Here is a 25,522-nt window from a genome sequence, read left to right on the forward strand (position 1 = left end):
TTTCCTCCAATGATGACAATGATGAAGTCCATATGCTTATATGACTAGAAAGGCCAATGAGATACTGAGCAGCAACAAGAAGAGGTCTAGAAATGAGACATGAAATATGTTCCCCTTTAAAATTGTCTTTATTTTATGAAGTATTCACAATTACATGTATAAAATTTTAAATCATTTTTTAAAAAAAATTTGATTTCCAAATTTGGTCCTTCCATTCTGCCCCTCCTTGAAAAGGCAAGCAGTTTTATTTTGATTATATATGGAAAACCATTTCCATATTAGCTATATTGCAAAAGAAAATACAAAATAAAACAAAAATAATTTTTTTAAAAGTATGCTTCAATCTTCATTCAGAATTCATCAGTTACCTCTCAGAAAATATGTCCCTTGGAATTGTCTTAGATCATTATCTTGATCAGAGTAGTTAAGTCTTTCACAGTTGATTATTCTCATAATACTGCTGGTACTGCGTAAAAAGTTCTCCTGGTTCTGCTCACTTCATTCTGTATTAGTTCATATAAACCATCTGGTTCATTATTTCTTATAGCACATAAGTATTCCATTACAATCATGTAGCAAAACTTATTTAGCTATTCCCTAATTGATGAGCACCTTTTTGATTTCCAGTTCTTTACCATTCAAAGGAAGAACTGCTATATTTTTGTACAAATAGATCCATTTCCCTTTTCTTTGATCTCTTTGGGATATGAATGTGGTTAGTGGTATTGCTAGATCAAAAGGTATACATATTTTTTCTTTTTCATTTTTTGCAAGGCAGTGGGGTTAAGTGCCTTGTCCACGGTCACACAGCTAGGTAATTTTTAAGTGTCTAAGGTCACATTTGAACTCAGGTCCTCCTGACTTCAGGGCCAGTGCTCTGTCCACTGTGCCACCTAGCTGTCCATGGTATACCTATTTTTATAACCCTTTGGTCATAATTCCAAATGGTTCTCCAGAATGGTCAAACTAGTTCACAACTCCACTAACAATGCATTATTGTTATTGTCCCAAATTTCATATAATGAAAATTATCTCTTACTTCCTTGAATCTTCTCTATCTTGTTTGGATGTAAACTATTCCCTTATCCATAAATCTGACAGGTACATTTTTCCATGCTTCCAGGCCCACAAATACTAACAAATGACCCTCAGCAGGAAAAAGCTTCCCCATCCCTGGTATACGGTATGAGATGTTGGCCTCAACCTAGTTTCTGCCAAATTGCTTTTTAGTCCTCTAAGCCAATTTTTATTAAATGTTACCCCAAAATTTGAATCTTTGGATTTATCAAGTATGTTTATTGTTATTGTCCACTATCTACTACTCATTTCTTAGCCAATATCAGATTATTTTTGATGATTACAACTTTGCAATACAGTTTGAAATATGGAAATACCAGGCTTCCTTCCTTAACTTTTTTTCATCAATCCCCTTGATATTCCTTCTTGTTCTCCCAGATGAATTTTCTTAAGATTTTTTTTCTAGTTCTACAAAATAATTCTTGGTAGTTTTACTTGTATGGCACTGAATGATCAAGTAATATAGGTAGAATTGTCATTTTTATTATATTGGCTTGGCCTAACCATGAGCAATTAATATCCAATTGTGTGAAAAGTGCTTTGTAATTGTGTTCATATAATCCCTAGGTTTGTCTTGACAGGTAGACTCCCAAATATTTTATTTTTCTGCAGTTATTTTACATAGAATTTCTCTATCTCTTTCTGTTGGGTTTTATTGTTAGTATATAGAAATGCTAATGACTCTATTTTAGGTTATATCCTGCAACTTAGCTGAAGTTATTGCTTCAACTAGTTTTTTAGTTGATTCTCTAGAATTCTCTAAAAATACCATCATAGTGATAGTTTTATTTCCTTATTGCCTACTTTTTTCTTTCAATTTTTTTCCTTGTCTTATTGATATTTCTTGTCTCATTGCTTTTATTACTCCCCTCTATCCCTTTTTCTTTCTACATTCTGGTTGTGTAAGATAGATTTCTTGAAAGTGAATACATATTCCCTCTTTAGGTCAATTTAGAAGTTCAGGCAATACCTACCCACCCCCCCTCTTTCTTCCCCTTCATTGTAAAAGTTCTTCCTTGCATGTCTCTTTTTTTCTCATTGTTCCTCTGCTTTCTGCCTTCCACCAAGGTCTCCCTCTTTCTCATCTATATTCTTTACATCATCCCAAGATAACTACCTCACTCCTACACCCTCTTTCTATATAGAATCTTTCTAACTGTCCTAATAATGATAAAGTTCTTAGAAGACTCATGTGTCATCTTTCCATATGGAAAGGTAAATAGTTTAACTTTATTTAATCCCATGTAATGTCTCTTTCATGTTCACCTTTTTATACTTTTCTTGAGTCTTGTATTTGAGCCTATTTTTTCTATTTAGCTCAAAGTCTTCTATTTTATTAATTATCCATTTTTTTCCTCCCAAAGGATTATTCTCAAATTTTGCTGGGTAGGTTATTCTTGGTTATAACCAAAGTTCTTTTGTCTTCTGAACTATCATATTCCAAATTCTCTACTCTTTTAATATACTAACTAGTAAATCTTCTATGATCCTAGCCTATGAGTCTATGGAATTTTGACCTAGGAAGATCTGGAATTGGGCTATAATATTCCTGGGAATTTTCACCTTAATATTTCTTTCAGAAGACAATCAGTGGATTCTTTCAATTTCTGTTTTGGATTCTAGTTTTAGTATATTGGGACTGTTTTCCTTGAAAATTCTTAAAACATGTCTGGATTTTGACCCAGGTTTTTAGATTTAAATTATCTCCCTTGATCTCTTTTTTTTTCTGCTGAGATAGTTGTTTTTTCATTATTTTGACTTTGTTTTCATTACTTCTTGATGTCTCATGGAGTCATTATCTCTTTTTCCATTTGACCAATTATGTTTTTAAGATGTTTTCTTTAGTATTTTTGTCTCTTTTATCAAGCTGTTAATTGTCTTTTCATGATTTTCTTCCTTTAATTATTTCTTTATCTAATTTTTCATCTACCACTCTGATTTGGCTTTGAAAATAATTTTTTAGCTCATGCAGGAATTCTTGTTGGACTCGTGTTCAAATCACATTCCTTCTTTGAGGTTTTTTTATTTCATTTCTTCTGAGTTTGTGTCTTGATCTTCCTTTGTAACCATAATAGCTTTTTATGGTCAGATTCTTTTGTTATTGTTTGCTCCTTTTTTCTACCCAATTTCTTGGTTTGGAATTTTATGTTAATGTTGAATTCTGTTTCCACTGTAGAGGCAGGGAGGGGCATATTGTCAAGCTTCAAACTTTTTCACACTATTGCTTTCAGAAATAGCTCTGGGGGGGTGGTGGTGGTGGAAGCTTTTGGTACTTTCAAAATGGTGTGATCATCTCTGGCTTGAAAACTCCCAAAGCTGTCACCACCACCTAGTCTCAGCACTGGTGCTTCTCCCCATATCACAGAGCTCTCTTTCCAATCTCCTACATTGTCTTGGATTGGAAGGATAATCTCACTCTGATCCTTTGTTGATTTTGCCACTCCAGATTTTGATTTGAGGCATTATTTTATTGTTTGTAGGAGAATGTTAGGGAAGCTCAGCTTAGTGCTTTTCTCACCATTTTGATTCTGTTCTCAGAAGTCTCTGTTCTCTTTCTTACATAAGCCCTGAGACCTTGATACATTCTATTCACTGAATTGGAAATAAGGCTTCGGATGAAATATTCCTTTGTAAATCTTAAATCTCAGAGCTGAAGGAGGGATCCGAAATGTTATCTAGACCTGACCCTATAATCTTTTCACCATAAATATTTAACCCCAAATTCCAATCTTTCTGACAAATGCTACTCTCTTAAGTATCCCACTTCATGGGGATTCTATCTATTTCCTTCATTCTGAGAGCCATGTCCTGGAAGGATATAGGAGTATTTTAGTCTGAGGAAGAGAACACTTAACTAAAGAGAAAATGATCATCATTATTTGGGTGACTGTCATCCAGCAAAGGAATTAGCTGCTCTATAAGTTTGACCTGAGAGGACAAGATAAGGAGCAACATGTGACAACATGTGACAACATGTGGCAAAAGGCTTCCTAATAAAGCTGACCTGAAGTGCTGTCTCAGGAAATTGCAAGTTGCCCATCAGTGGAGATCTCCAAGCAGAGGATGAATAGATGTCCTTGTTGATGTTTGTAGATGGAATCTCTCTGTTCAGGCACAAATGAGAACAAGTGACCTCAGAAGTCTGTTCCAACTCTGAGGTTTTGTGCATATCAGTTGAGATGTCTGGTTTGTGGAAACAAGCAGGGAAGTATTCAGGCTGGAATTAAAACCAACTTCCTAGGGACAGGATTAGGAATATGATTGGTGTTAAGGGAGACTATTGTTACTTTTCAGGAGCACCGGATAGTGTCTCCAGAAACTGATAGTGGCTTTGTGGGATCTGAAACCAGCAGAGTATCACCATTAACCCAGACACCAGACCACCGACTTTCCCATACCAGGTATAACAATTTACATATCTCCTCCCCTCCCATGATTCCTTTCTTCTTGTGAGGATCTCAGGGTGAGAGCTATGTGTGCTGGGGAGATAGATTGGTTATAGAGGGATAGTAGTAGAGTATATAAATAATTGTCACGGGATGATTGCTTAGGACAGAACACAGAAGATTAAGCTGGGTGCAGTGAAAGGAGGAAAAACAATGGGTATAAGAAGACTGATGGTATGGTAGAAATAGGACTAGATTTAATTAATTTAATTGAGCTTTGTCACTTCAGAGCTGTGTATCCTTGGTAAATCATAATTTGCAAAATGAGCAAGCTAGATTAGATGATCTCTAAAGTCCCTTTCCAGTTCTAAATCTTATGAATGATTGAACCAGATATCCTTACTTGAGAGAGTATGAGATAAAAGCACATGGGCAAGAACAATCAATGCATTTTCAACCCAATGCAAGAAAAGGGACAGTTTGAATGAGCCTAATTGATATTTTTTTTGTGTCATAATATGTTTTTAGTACCAGTGACCCAAGGAGATTACCCCAGTCATCTACAGTATGTTTACCCCAAGCTCCATCCTCCCACTATCCAGGAAGAGACCAATTTGTCAGAGTATCCTCTGGGTTCAACAAGTCAGAGACCCAGGTCCAGAGGTCTGACCCAATGCCCAACACCTTCCCAAGGAAGTGGACAAAGAGCTACCAGCACAAACCGGGACCAGGGGAAAGGATGGGTGAGTAGGTGTAACATAGAAGAAATGTTTGGGTGACAGTTTGACTTCATAGTACTGCCCAAATACAAGGTGCAAGAAAGTGAGAGAGAGGGAGAAGAGATTGGGCCTTTGAGATTGGGCCAGTGTCAGGTTCACGCTAGTAATTAGTTCAGGAGAATCTGATGGTGCATTTTCCAATCTGTGATTTCCCCCACAACATAGTGACCCCAAATCCACAATCATGCAGATTATTTTGACCCCTGGATTAGTAACCTACCTGAGACTAATTTGCAACCTTATCTGGCTCCTGTTTTTCTTGCAATCTTTTCTTTATCAGCTGCCTTGGAAGAAGATGGCCAGTCTCCTGCTCCCAACCCTTCTGATGAAGTACCTCAAGAGACTGCAAGAGATTCACTCAGCAACCTCATCTCCCGGGAAGTGAGAGAGTGAGTCCTACATGACCATTTAAATAATAAAATTGTAGAGCAAGTAGGATGACTAAAGGTCTTCTAGACCAGTATCCCCATTTAAGGGAAACTGAGGCCAGAGAATTGAAGTATCCCTGCTCAGGGTCACACAAGCAAGTGAGTAGCAGATTTCAGGAGTCTCAGTTCAATACTTTTGGAAATTGGACATTGCTGCCTTGAATATCACAGTCCAATCTTCATGAATTTTAGGGGAAATTCCTCAGTATGTGCAGCTTTTCGGATGCTGAGACTCCCTGTCACTACTCTGATCCTAGAGGGAATGTCTTGGTAAGAAAAGAAAACATCATTTGATTGCCTTTTTCTCCCAATTGTACAATGTGAGACTCTCCTATGTATTTAGTCAAATACTGTTCTGCTGAGAAATCTTAAGATAAACAGGAGTTTAGGGGGCAGCTAGGTGGTGCAGTGGAAAGAGCACCAGCCCTGGAGTCAGGAGTACCTGAGTTCAAATCCGACCTCAGACTCTTACTAATTACCTAGCTGTGTGACCTTGGGCAAGCCACTTAATTGCCTTGCAAAAAAAAAAACCAAAAACAAATCTAAAAAAAGATAAATAGGAGTTTTAATTCTTTTCTGTTCTCATTTTATCTGCTTTTGGCAAGCGGTAGACATTTCTCTGGACTGTTGGAAGCTGACCATCAGCAAAGTCAACCATACTGATCAGCTGTGAGCCCACCTGTTGATTCTTCTATTTTTGAGACCCTTTTATTCGATCATAGATCATAGAGTGTTGGACATAGAAAAGACTTTAGAGACCAGCTACTCTTGTTTTATCTTAAAGCCAAGGAAAATGAGACCCAGAGGGGATAAGTAATTTGCCTAAGGTCACACAGCTGGTACGAATAAAAGTGATAAATTTGGACCCAGGGTCTACCCCAAAGTTAGAGCTGAAAGGCCTCTGATGTCATTCATCTTTTCTAATGCCTAAGGGTTTCTTAACCTAGGGCCTATGAATTGTTTCCCCCTCAATATTTCTATATTTTTGATCATTGTGTTTCAAAATAATTAGTTTATTTTCTCTTAAGAAGGGGTCTGTAAGTTTCACCAGATTGCCAAATAGGTCACACACACACACACACACACACTGCCTAGAATAAAGACAAAAGGCATGGAAAGTTCTAGTTCACAGGTAAACTGCCTTTATAAAAGGCAGTTAGGTGGTGCAGTGGATAGTGTACTGTACCTGGAGGGAGGGAGCTCTTATTTTATATTCTGCCTCAGACACTTACAAACTGTGTGATCCTGGGAAAGTCACTTATCCAATGTTTGCCTCAGTTTCCCCATCTGTAAAATAGATATAATAGCACCTACCTCACAAGGTTGTTGCAAGTCTTAAAACACTATATTAATAATATCTGTTACTATTGTCCTTTCCAGGATAAACTATAAAATATCCTCAGGAACATTTGCTGTCATCCTTGGAATGATGGCAATTCAACAGACCGTGAATTAGAGGAGTAACAAGCCAGGCCAGTCTAAAGCTGGGTCCTAATTCTCTTTCATAGCCCTGACTGACCCAAATCCCTTCCCCCATCAGTGATCCCTAGAATCAAAAATCCAGTCCTTCTCAAGTTGCCCCAGAGCTCCCTGCACAGCCAATGATTATTGGCAGGAATGCTTTCCCCAGACCACACGTGTCCTCATTATACATCTCCAGATTATGAAGCCATAACAAATGTCTCCATGGGGATTGCTAGGGAACTAGCAACTCAGACACATGTAGCTTTGGCAGGTTCTAAGCTCTAACTCCTCCAAGGCGGTAGAGCTAGAAGAACCCCCAAGGGTCTCTCCTCTCCTCTCATTTCTCTTGGTCTGGAAAGAAGCATTAGGAGCTACCATTGGGGGAAGAGTTGACCTGGTATTAGGAAAACTGTAACCTTTTGGGAACCTGGCTGAATCAGTGATGTTAGAAGAAATGTATTATTCAGGAAGATGACCATGGAAGTTCTGAAGATCCTGGATTCCTCTTTCTTGTGTGTATGAGTGCTGTGCCTATGGGGGTGGGAAACTGGCATCTGGCAGGGTCACAAAATGTCTCCAACTTGAGGGGGCCTTGACGTACCAACATTTTAGATGGAACCCACTTAAGAAGAGGACCCAAGTTTCGTTCCTAGCAAATGAATCTGATTTAGAAAGAACATAGCCATCTGGTGTGGTGAGAAGAAAACTTAGATTTGAAGGCTCAGAGGACCTGGATTCAAATCCTGACTCTTGCAACTTGCTAGATGGATCTCTGGGTCCTCACTTTCTTCATCTGTAGAGTAAAGTGAATGGATTAGATGGTCCCTGGGGTCCCTTTCAGTTTTCTCTAGTTCCATCCCTACTACCATTTGTGATACTTAGAAGTATAGATAACAAACACTACTTTCCTAAGGTCACACAAGTTAGTGGCAAAGTTACAAATTAGAACCTGGGTCTCTTGCCTATAAGTCTAGTGTCCCATGCTGCCTGTGACAGAACACTAATCACTATTTCTATTCACACTCTGGTGGGGGGGGGGAGGGGGGAGGAGATGGGAAGAGGGAAGTTGGTGCATTAAAGATAAACTTAAAGGCAAAAAGGTGTGGTGATAGTTGGGGCATTTTATGTATATTTTACCAGCCTCCTGAATAGTTTGTTGTTACTCCTGTTAGACTTCTCATGTTTTTCACCATCCCAGTGGCCTCTCCTGTCTGAATGGTGATGATAGTAAACATCTGTGATGAATTCCACTTTCATCATCCAGGAGAAGATGCTGAAAACAACTCTCCTTTCTCTCTCCAATGGGCAACTTGTAAAATCTATGTGGAAGCAGCAGGATGTTGTTATGGGAAAATCCCCCAGGATTTGGAATAAAAAACTGAGTTTGACATTTTACTGTCACTTAACTAGACTATGAGTAACCTTAGATATATTATTTATTCTTCTTTCAGCTTCAGGCTCGTCATCTGTAAAATAAGAGGATTAAAAGAGGTGATATGATCCTCTAGCATGAGTTTTTAGTCTTTTAGCCCTTCTGGGGCACATTGTCCAACAAAAACTTGTTTAATTTATTTAATATTTATTGATGAAAACAATGTAACAACCCATATTTAATATTTATGACTACAAAGTCCATATTCCTAATAAGTATAATAATGAAATGTAATGATAAAAAAGTAAGGACATTGAGGGCCTCATATGGGCTATGGGGTCATGGATTAGACACACTTGCCAGAGCATCTGATCTATGAAAATTCTTAAAGGACCTAGGGAAAAGCTACCACTCCCCCCACCCCCAAATTTGTCCTGAAAGAAAATTCTCCTTCATAGATCTAAATACAGTCAGATTTCTACTAAACAGATATCAACCAGAACCTTTCATTACAAGAATCTCATCCTGCCTACATTACCTGCCTGTTCCTCTGAGGAAGGCAAAGGGATATCATGGTAAAACGAGTTGTTCAGAAAACCCAGTAGCTATTGATTAGAATGTCTGTTCCTTGAGAACAGGATCTGGGATTTTTATTTTTGTCTTTTGGTTTTTGTTGTTTTTCTAGTTTTCAACAGCACAAGCAAATGCTCCATTAATACTTATTGATTGATTGATTAATATATTGGGGAGGCCTCAGGGGAGAAACCTCCTGTTAGAGATATCAGAGAGGTTTTATCCCCTGTGAGGGAAAATAAAGGGGATGTAGAGAAAAGAGGATGACAAGGAGCTTAACACCCTGAGCCTTCAAGGACTGGACCCTCTGAGGAAGATACCAAGTTGTATACATGGCCACTGTTTTTCTCAGTGATCTTTGCCTATTCTTCTCTTCATGGTATAGTAGAAAAGGGTTATATGGCCCAAGCTGAAATCTCAGATCTTCAATTTATTACTTGTATAACCTTGGACAGGTCACTTAAAATCTACGGGCCTTAGTTTTCTCATCTGTAAAATGAAGAAGTTGGACTAAGATGGCTTCTGATGTTCATTTAGCTCTAAACCTATGGTCCTATGATGCCTAGAAATCATATGTATGCCATGACCAACAGATACATGCCCTCCCTTGTGCCTAAGACAAAATAGTCACAGGAACCCCTTAGAATTCCCCCATTGCACTGTGCTCACCAACTCTATTTTTATGACAGTCAAGCTATCCGGGCCCTACAGCAAGAAGTGACCCGACTCCGAGAGAGGATAGAGGCTAGCTTGGACAACCCAGCTCGGGACATCTCAAGTCATAACTTCCAACTTGGTACCAGGGCTCGTAGCAGACTTGCAAAGGACCTCTTTGCTTTGGGGAACTCATCCCACACCAGGTACTTAGATAATTGTGGAATCTCAGGGTTGGCAGGGATTCAGAGGTCATTTGTTTGAACCCAAGTTTGGACAGCTACCACATCCCTTATAAAATGACCCTGTGGGTTCCTCTTTAAAGGCCACTGCAGAGGTAAACTTGCTACCATTGCCAATACTGAAACCACGTGGTTTCATGTGACTGGAGTCAACTAAAGCAAATCTAATTTCCTTTTCACACTAACAGCCCTTTAAATACCTATTGTTGAGATTATCATTGAGTAATGTCCAGTTTTACATGACCCTATGTCTCATTGTATTCCAGGCTCTTCAATCCTCCACTCTCTCTCAAAGTCTGTCCAAGTTCAGATTTTTTGTTTTCATACTATGATATATCCAAGTTCATGTTTTTGTTTCTCTTCTTTATCTATTCATCTCATCCTCGCTACCTCCTTATCCTTTTACCTTCAATCTTTCATAACATCAAGCTCTTGCATTTGACTCCAATCTTGTCTTCTCCAAGTTAAGTATCTTGTTCTTTTAACCAGTCCTTATAAGATTTGGTCTCTAGTTAGTTCAGTATCCTCACTGGTTTCCTCTAAATGTACTCCAGCTTGGTACCATCCTTCCTAAGATGTGATGTCCTGAATGGAACACAATTCTCTATTTGAGATCTGGCTGGGACAGAGTGACCAAATCAGATCACAATCCTTACTATGTAGCCTGACCAGGATAGAGTATAAAGGAATGAAACAATATTGTCCCCTGCCCATTCTGTTTCCTATGACTCTCTCAAAGCAGCTCTTTAAAGGGTAGGAACTCAGACTCTGAGTTCAGCTTCCTATCCCCCCCACCCCACCCCAGAGCATTAGTTTCTTTGCCATCTTAGTACCAGGTGGTCTAAAACTGGAGTCAGTCGAAGCACAGTGGCAGCAGGTGCCTAAAAAAGTGATTGCATCTCCCTGGTTATTTGAGGACTTACAGTCACAAAAGAACATGGTACCTGAGGGAATGTGGCTATTGGCTTTTAGAAAGAGGATGAGTTTGTATGGAAGCTGCCCTTTCTTTGGGTTAGGGTGCTAACTATTGATCCCACAATCTTTGGAATATTTGATAGTCAAGATCAATTATAAAAGATTGTATTTTTTTAGCAAAGTTCCAGGAGTTAACTTTGTCTTCTTCTTGTCTCTTGTCAGTAAATCTGCAGAAAGATATCGGGGGGACCATGGAGATACAACCCAAAGCAATAGCAGAGTAAGGTTGCGGCTGAGATCCTCCTCTGTGCCCCGGGAAGGTCCACAACCAGCCCAAAGTAAGTGAATTGACTTTTTTAAATTTGTTTGATTTTTTTTATTTTATTTTTGGTTCCAAGTTCTCTTCCATCCCTCCCTTCACACATTGAAAAGGCAAGAAATCTGATACTCATTTTACATATGAAGTCATGTAAAACATTTCCACTTTAAGGCTGACTTTCTAGGGGTCAGAATCTGAATTGGAAAACTGCTTCTTCAGTGACAGATCTCTTTACCTTCAGAGAATCTAACTGGACATTCTTTGAGCAGGTTTGGTGTTAGTGGAAGGAGCGTTGGAGCACTTGGAGTCAGGAGAATTGGGTTCAAACCCACACCTCTTGGCATTTTCTAGCTTTGTGATCTTGAACAAATCCCTTAATCCATCATTAAATTATAGTATTTAGAGATAGAAAAAGGACCCTAGGGATTATCTAGTCCAGGTACCTTCATTTTACAGATGAGAAAATGAAGGTCCAGATTAGTAGGACCTTGTATCCAAGGTCACAAAACCATTAAGTAGCTGCACCTAGGATTCACATTTCATCTCTGTGATTCCAAATTACAGCCTTCATGCCTTGGCTTCAATTTCTTCCTCTCAAAAACAGGGCTGATATTTTCTCTGCCTCAGTATCATAGAACTTGAGAGTTACAAGGAACCTTAGTAACCCATCCCTAAAAAGAAGTGTTCCTCCAGCTTCTACAATGAAGACTTTCAATGTAGTGGAACCCACTAAGCTTTAAGGCAGGCCTTTCATTTTGGGGTAGCTCTCATTGTTTGGAAGCTTTTTCTGACATCATCTTGATTTTCTTCTTTGTGACTTCTGCCCATTGTTCCTGATTCTATTTTCTAGGGCAAAATAGAGTGAATCTATTTCCCTATTCCATATAACAAACCTTCAAATATTTGAAAATAGATATCATATCCCCACTTTGCTCAGGTTAAACGTCTTCCAACTCTTCATCTTATTTCTATATAACATAAATTCAAGGCCCTCTGCCATCCTGGTTTGACCTTTTTAGCACCTTTCTATGATCCAACTCATTGCTGTCTTTCTGAAATCATAAGATTCAGAAAAGAACCCATCAAGATTGTTGTGAGGAAAGTACTTTGTGCGTAACCTGAGTTTACTGTATAAATGTTGTTGATGATGAGGATAAAGATGATGCATTGGGGTAACAAAGAGGGTCCTTCATTTGACTCTTATTAAATGTAAAGTCAAGTCCTGAAAGAGTTTAATACAGCTTCTTACCATCAGAAACAACTTGGGAAGGATGAAAATCTAACTCTTATTGCCTCTTAATGACAGTTCCTGGGGAAGGGTACACTGATACTACTGTCCACACAGGGGACAGGAACCCTTGGAATTGTTTCTCTCCTTTTGTCAAGAATTTTACTTCATGGTTGATCCCTCTCATGACCTTGGCACATATTAGTGAGATGCTGGCTGGGGTCAGAGATACTTTCTGCAACTACAGAAAAGAATGAAAGCAAATTAGTCTAGTGACTTCCTTTCATCAGCATTTGTATTTGGAGTCTTTCCCTTCCTCTACGACCCAACTCAAGTACCTTTTCCTCCGTGAAGTCTTCCTGATTCCCCCAGTTGAAAGCAATCTTCCTCCCTCATCATTCTCCTTTGTTCTTATCATATTTTACTTTGTATCGTCATTATTTAGATATAAGCTATATTGCCCACCCCATAAGATTAGAATAAAACATTTAGAACTAAAAGAGACCTTAAAAATCCCTCTAGTCCATCCTTGGAATTTCACAGATGAGGAAATAAGGCCCAAAAAGGAGAAACAATTTACCCAAAGCACATAGGCATTAATACTCAGAGACACAAGAATTTGCATCCTGGTCGTGTGGCTCCAAAATCCTGAGTTTTTCTTCTGTATCATGTTGACTCCTTAAGGTAGGGACTGTGTAATTTTTCATTTTTCAACAAAACATATGTTAAATTTCTACTGTGTGACAGGCATCATGTAGACACTGGAGATATTAAGACAAAAGTGAAAGTCTCTGACCTGAAGCAGTTTAGAGACTTATAGAGGAGGGAAAAGTAAATGTACCCAGATAAATCTGATCAAATGGATGGTTGAATTAGAAGTTGGGACACCCTAAAGGTGAAACAGCTTCACAGAAGGGTACTTTTGGCATGTTTAATCATTTTCTCTCTGGGATTTGGAAAATGGGAAATAAAAGGTTGGATAGAGAAGAAATATAGGAAGCAGACTGACACCAATCTATTCCCACACTGTATTTTGTTCTGTTCAAGTGCATCTATCAAGGGGTTGTAATTTTATTAATAAAAACTCACATTTCTAGGGTACTTTATGATTTTCAAAACACAACAACCTTGAAAGACATAGTGTCATTACTATTATACCTTCATTTTGATAGATAACGAAACTGAAGCATGAAAAGGTTGAGTGAATGATCCATCGCTCAAAGTGATGGAGACAGAACTTTATTTCAAGTGTTTTCAATTTTCTTGGGGAGCTATGACTTTTTTTCCTGCATTTTCAAGTATTTTATTTTTTTCTCCAATTACATGTTGAGACAATTTTAGCATTCATTTTACAAAGTTTTAAATTTTAAATTTTTCTTCCTCTCTTCCTAAAATGGTAGGCAATTTGATATGTTATATAGTGCTATCTCAGAAAACATATTTCCATATTATTCACAATTGTGAAAGAAGAAAGATCAAAAGTAAACAAGTCCATGAAAAAGAAAGCTAAGTGAAGAAAGTATGCTTTAATCTGTACTGGAAGTCCATCAGTTCTTTATCTGAATTTGGATAGTATTTTCCTTTATAAGTCCTTTGTACTTGTTTCACATCATTGTACTGCTGTGAAGATCTGAATTACATTTATAGTTGCTGATATTGTATACAATGTTTTCCTGGTTCTTTTCATTTTCATTTTGCATCAGTTCATAAAGTCTTTTGAGGTTTTTCCTGAAATCTGCCTATTCATTTTTTATTGAAGAATAGTCCATAACATTCAACCATTCCCAATTTATGGGCACTCCATCAGTTTCCAATATTTTTCCACCATGAAAATGCCCACTATAAATATTTGAAAAGATCCTTTCCCCTTTTTAAAAAAAATCTTTTTGGGAATACCAATAGCAGTGGTATTGGTGTATCAAAGAGTTTGCAGTTCGGTTGCCCTTTGGGCATAGTTACAAATTGCTCTTCAGAATGTTGGATCAGTTCACAACTCTACCAGCAATCATTGGTGTCCCAATTTTTCCATATCCTCTCCAACATTTATTATTTCCCTGTCTTTTCATATTAGCCAACCTGATAGGTATGAGATGATACCTCAGAATTGTTTTAATTTCCATTTCTTTAATAAAAAATTTAGAAAACTTCTTCATAATGCCTAGAGACAATTTTGATTTCTTCATCGGAAAACTGCCCTTTGACCATTTATGATTTGGGAAATGACTTGTTTTCTTATAAATTTAATTCAGTTTTCTATATATTTAAGAAATGAGGCCTCTTTCAGAGTCACTTGCTATAAATTTTTTTCCCCCAGCTTTCTGTTTTCCTTTTAATATTGCATTATTTTGTTTGTGGAAAAGCCTTTAATATAATCAAAATTATCTTTTTTTTACATTCTCTCTATTTCTTGTTTGACCATTAATTCTTCTCTTCTGCATATATCTGACAGGTAGACTATTCCTTGCTCCTTTAATTTGTTTGTGGTTTAAACCTTAATATCTAAATCATGTTCCCATTTTGACCTTATCTTGGTATATGGTATGAGATGTTTGTCTATACCTAGCTTGTGCCCTATTGTTTTCTAGTATCCCCAGTCTATCAAATAATAGATTACTATGGTCATTTGTCTTGTATACCTAATCTAGTCCACTAATCCATCACTATTTCATAGTCAATACAAGATAAGTTTGATGATTACTGCTTTATAATATAGCTTGAGATCTGTTATTGTTAAACCTCTTGAAGTTTTGTAGTTTTTCATTAATTCCCTAGATATTCTTCAACTTTTGTTCTTCCAGAAGAAGCTCTATCAAATAATTTTTTGGTAGTTCAATTGGTATGATAATGAATAAGAAAATTTAGGCAAGATTGTCCATTTTTATTATACTGACTCAACCTACCTATAAGCAATTGAAATTTTTTCCAATGTTTAATTCTGATTTTATTTGTGTGAAAAATTATAAGTATATAATTGTGTTCATATAGTTCCTGAGTTTGTCTTGGTAGATAGACTCCCAAGTATTTTATGTTGTTTATAATTATTTTAAATGGAATTTCTCTTTCTCTTACTGCTGGACTTTGTTATGTTTTCTGTGAGTTTATCTTATATCCTGCAACTTTGCTGAAGTTGTTAATTACTTCAGGAAGTTTTTTTAGTTGATTCTCTAGCGTTCTCTAAATATACCATCATAACATGTGCAAAAAGTGACAGTTTTATTTTTTCATTGCATATTCTAATTCCTTCTATTTCTTTTTTTTCTCATTGCCATAGCTAACATTTCTAGAACTAAATTAAATAATAGTGGTAATCATGAACATCCTTGCTTCACTTTTGATCTTATTCCCATTACAGATAATGCTTGCTGATGATTTTAGATAGATGTTGCTTATCATTTTGTTCCTCTTTATTCCTATGCTTTTTAGTGTTTTTAATAGAAATGACTGCTGCATTTTGTCAAAAGCTTTTTTAGAATTTTGTGAGATAATTATATGATTCTGTTGGTTTTGCTATTGTTGTAGTCAATTATGTTGTTAGTTTTCTTAATATTGAATCAACCCCTTAATATTGAGTCAATTCCTGGGATGAATCTCACCTGTTCATGGTGTATAATCCTTGTGTTATATTACTGTAATTATATTGCTAGCATTTTGTTCAAATAATGCCCATCACCTACCCTTTCTCTTTCCCCCCTTTAATAGGTTTTTTTTTGTTCCTCTTTATGTGAAATACTTTACCCCCATTCCATTTCTTCCTTCCTTCTGCACTTTTTTTGTACTCCTCTTTCTCTCTGGCCATTTTTCTTTGACCTGATAGTTCCAAAATTTGGCTATAATGTTTTTTGGGGATAGGAGAAAAGTTATATCCTCAGTCTTACACATTTGAAAGAGATGAAGACCTGAAGTACAAATAATAAGTTAAATATCTATGCCTTTTTCTGCATTACTGTCATCAACTAGAAGAATTGCAGTTATTTTTTTTCCCCCTCTGGGAAGTGCTTTCCAAAGACGTAACTAGAGAAGAGCAGTTGGAGCTTTGCCCCCAGGGCAAAAATTTAAAGGGTGATATCAGTACCTTTCTAAAGGTACTTCTTTCCCCTGTTTACTTTTTCATGGCATTGCCCTCCAGAAACCCTGCTCCCCTGAACAATACTAAACCTAAGAAGTAGAATGCTATTTCCTCCATCAGGGTAGAAATTCCAAGGTGTGCCAGGGTATATTTTCCCCCTACTACAATCTAGATTGCACTCTAGATAAGGACCCCTCCTCAGTGAAAGTTTTGTTACTCACACCTCTGATGATTTCTTCTGGTTCTTTTGGACTCTATCCATTGCAGCTTCTAAGTCAGAACAATTCATATCCAGGGTCCAGTCTAAGGAGAGCAGAGCTGAGGAACAGAACCTCCCAGACCGAATAAAAGGAGAAACCAGAGGGAAACAAACAGACGAAATCAGCTACCAAGGCCACTACACAGGTGAGAGAAGAAAACAGTCATTACACTGACTGGGGAGGTATTTCAAGATCTTCTTCATCTCATCTATGTGCTGAAGCTCCATTCACTGGCCTTGGGGCCAGTCTAGAAAAAAGTATTGCAAAGATCTTAGTTAAGAAAAAGAGGAGGAGGAAGGAAAAAAAAATGTAAATGGTATGTGAGATCAGTAAAGCTAAGTAATTGTTGATTACAGATAGCAAAGAACTAACAATAAAATAAGAAGAATAAAACAATGAATCTTAACCAAAAAATGCTAATTATTGTTGCTTACATGAATTGCTTACAATTTACACATCAGTGAATGTAATAACAAAAAACATCATTAAATTTGTGACCTACTAATCTTATTAGAACAGATAATGAAACCTAACCTACCCTATTCCTCCTCTTAGCATAGAGACCAAGCAGAGAGGTAGTTAAATAGATGTCAGATTTAGTTATTCTATCAGTTGTTTTTGCTTGTTTGTCTTAGTAATAAGGAGGTTTCAGTTCAGACTGAGGACACAAGGTGATGTTCAGGAATGACTGAAATAAAATCCAAAGACATCAATAAAACTTATTTTACAAGTTAAAGGAATAAAGGAAGGAAGAGAAAGAAAGAAAGAAAGAAAGAAAGAAAGAAAGAAAGAAAGAAAGAAAGAAAGAAAGAAGGAAAGAAGAAAAGAAAGAGAAAGGGAGGGATGGAGTAAGGGAGGAAAGAAAAAGAATGATTAATTTTGGTACCTGGGGACATCTTGCATTGATCCCTTCTACTCCATGATGTTGACTTTCAAACAACTTCAGTTTGTGGCACAAAAGAAAATCTTTATTCTCTGCCATTCCTTCCCCCTTTTTTTCCTGTGTGATTCCAACTTCCAGGAAAATATAAACATAGCAGAAATATAAATATAAAGAAAATATAAACAAGCAGAAACTGATATAAAACTTTAGGAAAGATGTCCTTTCTCCCTGTCCCATGAGGGAATGTGGTGCTGAAGTGGAAAGAGTTCTGGGTTTGGAGTTAAGAGGAACAGAGTTTATATCCCAACTTTGACCTTGGACAAATCTCTTATTATCTCTAAGCTTAATTTTTTTTATTGTAAAGTTGGCCTGGATGACCTCTGAGGTATTTTATATGTTCCAAATCTGTGATCTAGTGAGTCATTGTAACCTGAACCAATACCACAGGGACTCCAGGCTGATAACTTGATTCTGTGTTTTAAAATAACACTAGTTTGACCAATGACCATCAGATGACAAGCCTGTTACACACTCGAGTTCTTTTCACTAGTGATAACATGATTTTATCATGACTTTTTGATTTCCAGTTCCACCCATTCCCAAGATGGCAAACAGTTACCATTTTTGGTTTGTGTTCCTAGGTCAGGAATATTACATCAAATCTTCCCAGCGCTTCCAGGCAGACAACAATTCTCGTTCCTGCCCCTACTGTCACTCAGTGAGGAAAAATCTTCCTGGTAATAACCTTTCTTGGGATCTTGTCCCTGACCCAGTGGAAATAGACAATGAAAATCCAACTAATGCCAGAAATTATAGACCAGACCAGCCTGAAGAGTTAATTTTGATTTCAGTGAGGTCTTTCTGTCACTATTAGTAGTACATATTAGAAGGGTTGAGGTCTTTACCCTAGGGATCTGGGCAATCATTATTATATTTTATCTATATTATCTCTCTCTCTCTCTCTATACATATATACATACATATATATATATATGTATATATATATATATATATATACACATATAATGTTATTTGCCAGACACTGTGCTATTGTTGGGCAGGAGGGAGGGTATATGAAAACAAAAATTAAAATTCCTATACTCAAGGAGCTTTGCATGCCTCAAAAGGCAATGTTTCCTTCACAGATAATTCTGGCTGAAACTTCATCCATTATCTATGAGATGGAGATACTATGAACATTTAGAGCCAAGGTGACTAAGACACTCCCACTGAGGCACAAACTAATTTGGTACTGTCTCTTCCACCAATCTAGCTATTCTCCACCCCCCAAAACATCTTTTGGTGCCAAGGAAATGGCACATCCTTTCCCTAGTATGGCCCTTAGAACTAATCCTAACTCTGAGTCAAGAGAAGACAGACAGAGGACTATTTTATTTTTTACCACAATTCTTCTGCCTATGTTGAACTCAATGAGAGTAAAGTCAAGGTCCCAAGGTCCCATGTAATGATTGTTTTTCATTTTTTAGATAACACTCCCAGCAAGGATCCAGAAGAACTTTTTCCCCATGACTATGTCAAGAAGAGCCAGTGTCCAATGTGTCACAGACCTAGGAGTCCTGAAGAGAAGGATAGGGAGCCCTCTGGTAGGATAGAAACTGATTCCTTACTCTACCCCCTCCTAAAAAAAAGTCCATTAAAAATCGCCTTGAATTTGATGTTCTTATCTGTTGCTCCATAACATAAAAGCCTTTTTAGCAAAGGTAAGTCAGTCTCTGCTCCACTGCTCCACTATAGTACACCAGTGGACAGAATTTGGGTTAAGAGTGAGAGAAGAGCTGAGCAATCCTTTCTTAGTAGTCATGGTCCAAGTAGGTATAGGCAGAGTGTTAATCTTGGCCACTCTATAGAAGCTAGTTTAGGGGGTAGGGTAGAGTCCAAAGATCTATCCTTTGATAATAGGAGGTATAATTGACTTTTGTATAGCCCTAAAATCTCCAGTATCATCTTTCCTGGGGACAGATTTAATAAGGAACACGAAAAAATGTAGAGGTTCACAAAAGTCTCTGTTTCTAAGTGACATCAACCATTAATATTTAGCCTGGTCTCTTTTTTGTCTATCTTTCTTACATATCCTATCACCCTCTATTTCCTCAGGAATGTTGACCCAGAACCCCTCACAGAGAAAGGGGGGAGAAACTCAGAGATGAGGAAGGAAGATGGTGATAGGAAAATTTGGGAGGATATTGGAAGAACAGTAGCACAGCATGGGGGGTGGAACCACATTCCCCAATTCTCACTCTAGTTTCCAGAAGAAAAGGAATGCTATCTGAACACCACCTACTTAGGGTTCTTTGCTCCTCTAGTTTAGCAAACATTTCCTTCTGCCAAGGTGATTCAAATTAGATTTGTAATGCTCATTTGCCAAAGAATCCTAGAGCTTTAGGATCTCAGAACCTGAGAATCTCAGTCAAGAAGGCAGGTGTCTTTAGACATGAAATAATCCCATCTGTTGTTTTTCTCATGGCAAGGTAATGATTAACTGTCTTTGGAACTCATTTTTCCCACAGGGATAGACAAGGGCACACAGAAGGGATCACCTCCAAGTTCTGGCCCAATTGGGAAATCTGGGCAACGTCAACAGCAGTCCACTTCACCATCGCTTCCTCGTCCTCTTGGATTGTGGTATCTGGCACCCCCACTTCCAGGTCCAGTGGGAGCAGCCTTCACTTATGTCCCTCCAGTTCCTGTTGTGCCTTATTCACCTCCAGCATTGTAAGAATCATTCTTTTCCTTCCAGATGAACTCTTTTGTCCTGGCAATTGAGCCAGGCTCAAGCAGGGCCTGTTGAGGAGATAGCAAGAAGGTCTTTGCTATATGATACATATAACCAGATTCTCATTAGTGTCAACAGTGAATCCTGTGAACACATGATTTAAATCCACACTATTCAAAGATATATAAATTTATATGAATTATATAATTATATAATTATATAAATTATTCCTGGCAATGGAAGTAGGTAATAAAAATCCAAATAATGCCCATTATTGCAGAGGATACATTATTTGCATTAATCCAGATTTATATCTAACAAATTCCAGTTCCATTCAGAAGGCAGAATGATTGGGTGTACTGGCACACACCGATTATGCCTGCCATGAGAAAGGTCTCATGGACTACTTATACTCAGGAGATCTGAGATGCAGTCAAGGAAAAAATCAGCTGATTAGGAGTCAAAAAGCCACCTAAAGAGGGCTGAATTCAAGTAAGAAACAAAGCAACTGGTTTAAGTTTCTATGCCAATCAGCCTTGGACTCAGACCAACAGTGCCTTGGTATATATTTTACAGTTGGCTCTTTTTAAAAAAAAAAATTCACACAATGGACTTCTTAATCTGCATTATTAATATTTTCTCCATTTCTTTAAAAGTAGAAATTAACAAAATGATAAATCAAGCCCTGATTTATAGTGTTTGGCAATTTCTAAGGTATCAATGCTCACAGTGAACACTGACATACTGAAGAGTGAATAATTGATTCTTTCACAGAAATTGGCTCCTGCATGTCCCTAACTTGGACTCTAGTGGCTTCTATACCCAGGCTTCAGCGGGGACAAGACAGGAAAACCTATTCACAAAAGCAAACCAAAAGTCAGAAAAAAATAGAAACAGACAGCATAGAATGGAAAAAGACACAATATTTACAGCTGGCTAGGACCTTCTATATGCTTGCTGCATTTTAGAGATGAAGAAACTAAGGCAGTTAAGTAATTAGCCCAATATCATAAGAGATGATGTTGATCCATCATGTTAGACTCTTTGGGACCCCATTTAGGTTTTCTTGACAAAGATATGGAAGTGGTTTGCCTTTTTCTTTTCCTGATCATTTTACAGAGGAGCAAACTGAGGCAAATAGGATTAAGTGATTTGCCCAGGGTCACAAACAACTAGTAAGTGTCTGGAGCCAGATCTGAACTCAAGAAGATGAGTCTTTTTGACTCTAGGGCTAATGCTTTAACTGTATTATCTAGCTGTCTCTACAGATAGTAATGTAACTAGAAAAACTGAATTTTCAGTCCAAATTCTTTGACTCCAAACCTTTTGAGCTTTTCACTGTACCACACAGTAGTTTTTCTTTTATTATTACTTATTTTTATTTATTCATTCATTTATTTTATTTAGATATTTATTTGGTTCTTGCAAGGCAATAAGGTTTAGTGACTTGCTCAAGGTCACACAGGTAGGTAATTAAATGTCTGAAGTTGGTTTTGAACTCAGGTCCTTCTGACTCTAGGGCTGTTGCTCTATCTACTGTGCCACCTAGCTGCCCCTATAATTAGACCTAGATTTTGTGAATCTGTCCATAAAATAGGGTATAATACTTGCCCTATCTTCTTCCCAGGATTGTTGTGAGACTCAGATAAGGTAGTGGATGATCCAGGTTTGATCCAACAAGCATTTATTAAGACTTTCTATGTTTTAGACACTGTAGTAGATACTAGAAGTACAAAGACAAAAACAAATCAGCTCATGCCCACTAGGAGTTTATATTCTGGTAAGGCAATATATATATATATATATATATATATATATATATATATATATATATATATGTTAAAAGAAGATTTTACATGTATTACATATTTTGCAAACCTTAAAGTGCTATGCTAGCTATCATTATTATAACACAAAATATATACAAAGTAATTTTTGAAGAGGGAGAGTTGGTAGTACCTACATTGGAGGTTCTTAAACTTTTTTGTATCCTAGATTCCTCCACCAGTCTGGTGAAGCCTATAGATTCTTCAGAAGAATATTTTTAGATTCATAAGATAAAACATAGAAAGTTATAAAGAAAGGGCAGCTAGCTAGGTAGCAAAGTAGAGAAAGCATTCAGTCGGGAAGCAAAAAGATCTGAGTTCAAATCTCTTTAGATCTTAATAATTATGTAACCCTGGACAAGTCATTTAACTACGATTTGCCTCCCCCCAACAAAAAAAAAAGGATCATTACCCTTCCATTTTCTAAGCCTTCTGAACTTTCTGTCTGAGCTCTTTTAATAAAAAAGCATAATATAGAACATGCCTTATTTATCTCATAGGTACTCTATTCATTGATCAGGAACACCATCATTTCTAATCCAAACACCCATATTTCATTATATTTGATTCATCCAAGATTTATGGCCCAATAGAAAAAAAAGGTCATAAGGTTCTTATGGTTTTTACCATTCACTTATTTATTTTGTGTCTTCCCAGGTACTATTCTCCAGTAGCACCTACCTCAACCTCCTCCTCTCTACATTATTCCAGTGGTAAAAAACCTGCCCAAATGAGACCCTCATCTCAGAGCCGCCAAACTCCAACTCCAGGCCGACGCTACTTGTCTGAGCTGGATCTCATTGACCTGGATGACCTCAGTAGGTCCTTAAGTCAAGCTGTGGAAGCAGCCAAAAATGTGGAGCTCACCACCAAGCAAATGAGTCGGTCTTTGTCTGCTGACCTGCATAGAGCTCGTGGTCTAAGGGGATCCTGTCTCTTTTGACAAGAACTGACTTGAGGGCAGCACATTTGACTTTTGTTTCATCTAGAATGGTGGACTTCTTGCAAGAGCAAACAAATGTTCTGGAAATGTTGGAGGAAAACCCTTCATTTGAATGCTAAATTGATAGCAGATGACAAGATTATTTTTTTAATGCTTTTTTTTTAATTTACAAGAGAACAGTGTATTTTTCAAATATGGACAGAGAGGGCTAAGGCTTTCAGTTAGCCACCAGCATTGTGATGCTGAGAATAATAAACTGTGCTCTGCAAACAAGAAACTTTGGGAATCACTTTTCCTTCCACACGGTCCTTTCCTGCCTCTAGTTAAGGATGTCTTTTTTTGAGGCAAAGCTGCTTTGTCTCATGTCCCCAGGAGTAGACTGAGTCCTTCAAGAGTCAAGGAGACAAGGACTTGCAGGGTGTGTGTGTTTATGGAGAAGGGAAGTGGTAGGAGAATTGCCAACTCCTACGAATACAAAAGCTGTGAAAAAAGGGGGGGGCTCATTTCTGGCAGCTTCTGCACTATTTTTGTGGTCTGATTGGACAGAACCCCCTGGGTTTTCAAGGCAGCAGACACTCATCCTTCAATTAGTCTTTTGCTGGAAAGAAGTGTTTCTCCATCCATCTGTTTAAAGCTAGTGTTTTTGAAGTTTGTTTTTTTTTTCCTGAAAGAATTTCTCCTGGTACTTACTCCTAAACCTTCCTCCTTCCTGTGGATTTATTTGGCATTTAACTGACCAGAGCTGAGATATTTCCTGAGGAATCTGTCTTTTGGGTAAAGACTGTCGCACTGAGGGATACCATAATCCCCCGCATTGATGCTTACCTCAGCATTCCTAGAATGCATTGCTTATGGCATTTGTATATTTGGGGTATTTTAAATCTTATTTTAATTCCAAAGGTTAATGAAGAAAAATGAATGCTGATTTTTTTTAAGAAAAACAAAACAAAGCAAAAAATGTGTCTGGTGTGTTTTGTCATCTTTTGATTTACTAAGTTATGTTTGCACTGAAAATAGAGGCAAGGTAAGCAAGAAAGGGACTTTGTTTCCTACACTAAGCCTCTGAAGTCTTGCAGAAATTAAGACTGAATCCATGCCTTCCCTTCCAGAACTCATTTCATTTTCATTATTCAGACTTTTTATTTCTTTACATCATTTTATTCTCCCTTTTTCTCTCTTCATTCCTTGCATTCTTTGTCTTCATTCTACTTCCTCTTCCCTTTTCAGACATCAAAAAAGGGCATCTTTTGGTTCTTTTCTGTTTTAGCTGAGGTCTGCTTTAACAGGGTCCAGGGTGTTAATTAACTTAGTCAAGTGGAAATAGGTTTCTGTCTATGTGAGGTTACTACATTGGGAGGACATTCAGATTCTAAAAATTTAGCAGGTATATTATCCTTGAGAGTGGGGAGGGATGGGAAGGGAGCAAGCCAAATGAGAAGGTTGATTGGAACTCCAGATCCCCATATATAGTCATTTACATTAGAAATAAACTTTAGGGGCCAAGTCGTCAACAAAAGTTTTTTTTTTTGTTTTTATATTTTTATTTCTGAATGACCTTCCCCATCTTTTATAATGAAAAATCAAAATCAAAACTAACAAATACATCAACAGGGTCTGACAACATGGGTAATTTTATTTCAAATTCATATTTCCCATCTCCAGTGAAGAGAAGGAAATGCAATTTCAGGGACATGTTTGGTCATAATTAGACAGAAAAACCTTATAAACCATCCACTACCTGATTATTCATTATCATTCTCATCCCCTTCAGCCCTCTCACCCCAAAATTTCAATCAAATGCCTCCAATCCTTCCATTATATCCTCTATAATGTCTATTCTACAGACAAATTTCCCTTCATATTAAATCTTACCCTCCTCACATCTATTAGCTATTACTGAAATCTAACTCCTTCCTGATAACACAACCTCCCTTTCCACCCTTTTCATACTGGCTGCACCTTTACTCATTCTCCTTGGCTCACTGGTTGGAATGGGAGAATTGTAATATGACTTGATCCCCATGGTTGGGTTCAGATTCTCCTTCTGCTCCCATCAGTGACTTTTGATATTTATGCAGTTTATAGCTACCATATGATCAAAATTCTTGTAACTGTTGACTTCAACAATCTGGGTCACTTCTCTTTTTTCTAGATTGTGATACCTGGATCACAGACATCTCCCCTCATAATAGGGAACTTCTCATAATAGGAGACTTCAACATACATGTTTACTCTCCCTCAAATATCCTAACTACTCAGTTCCTCAATTTACTTCCCACAGGATACTAGTCTGCCCCACTTTAGCCCCATACAGAATCATATTTATCATGACCCTCAAATGTACCGCCTCTGTGTTCAAAAATTCTGAAATCA

General features: G+C 37.4%; 1 protein-coding gene and 1 long non-coding RNA gene across 14 annotated transcripts in view; one reads left to right on the forward strand and one right to left on the reverse strand.

Moving 5' to 3' along the window:
• Nucleotides 1-24,533, forward strand: part of AKNA (AT-hook transcription factor) — a 66,756-nt gene extending 42,223 nt beyond the window's left edge. For 6 of the 13 annotated variants that reach the window (XM_074211756.1, XM_074211761.1, XM_074211759.1 and 3 more), the window contains 10 exons: nt 4,372-4,478; nt 4,992-5,206; nt 5,523-5,631; nt 9,769-9,939; nt 11,113-11,228; nt 16,771-16,908; nt 18,288-18,383; nt 19,134-19,250; nt 20,175-20,379; nt 22,864-24,533. In XM_074211756.1, the coding sequence (XP_074067857.1) occupies nt 4,372-4,478; nt 4,992-5,206; nt 5,523-5,631; nt 9,769-9,939; nt 11,113-11,228; nt 16,771-16,908; nt 18,288-18,383; nt 19,134-19,250; nt 20,175-20,379; nt 22,864-23,149 (1,560 nt within the window). In that variant the 3' untranslated portion in view covers nt 23,150-24,533. The remainder of the gene's footprint in view (nt 1-4,371; nt 4,479-4,991; nt 5,207-5,522; nt 5,632-9,768; nt 9,940-11,112; nt 11,229-16,770; nt 16,909-18,287; nt 18,384-19,133; nt 19,251-20,174; nt 20,380-22,863) is intronic. The other 7 variants (XM_074211765.1, XM_074211767.1, XM_074211762.1 and 4 more) reach the window with 3 other exon arrangements.
• Nucleotides 119-5,741, reverse strand: LOC141505695 (uncharacterized). The gene is made up of 3 exons (XR_012473671.1): nt 5,463-5,741; nt 4,082-4,181; nt 119-503 (listed from the first exon to the last, which is right to left on the reverse strand). It is a non-coding gene; the product is annotated as an uncharacterized LOC141505695 (long non-coding RNA).
• Nucleotides 24,534-25,522: the final 989 nt, after the last annotated feature.

Source organism: Macrotis lagotis, chromosome 1 (assembly GCF_037893015.1).
Source record: "Macrotis lagotis isolate mMagLag1 chromosome 1, bilby.v1.9.chrom.fasta, whole genome shotgun sequence".
Lineage (NCBI taxonomy): Eukaryota > Metazoa > Chordata > Mammalia > Peramelemorphia > Peramelidae > Macrotis > Macrotis lagotis.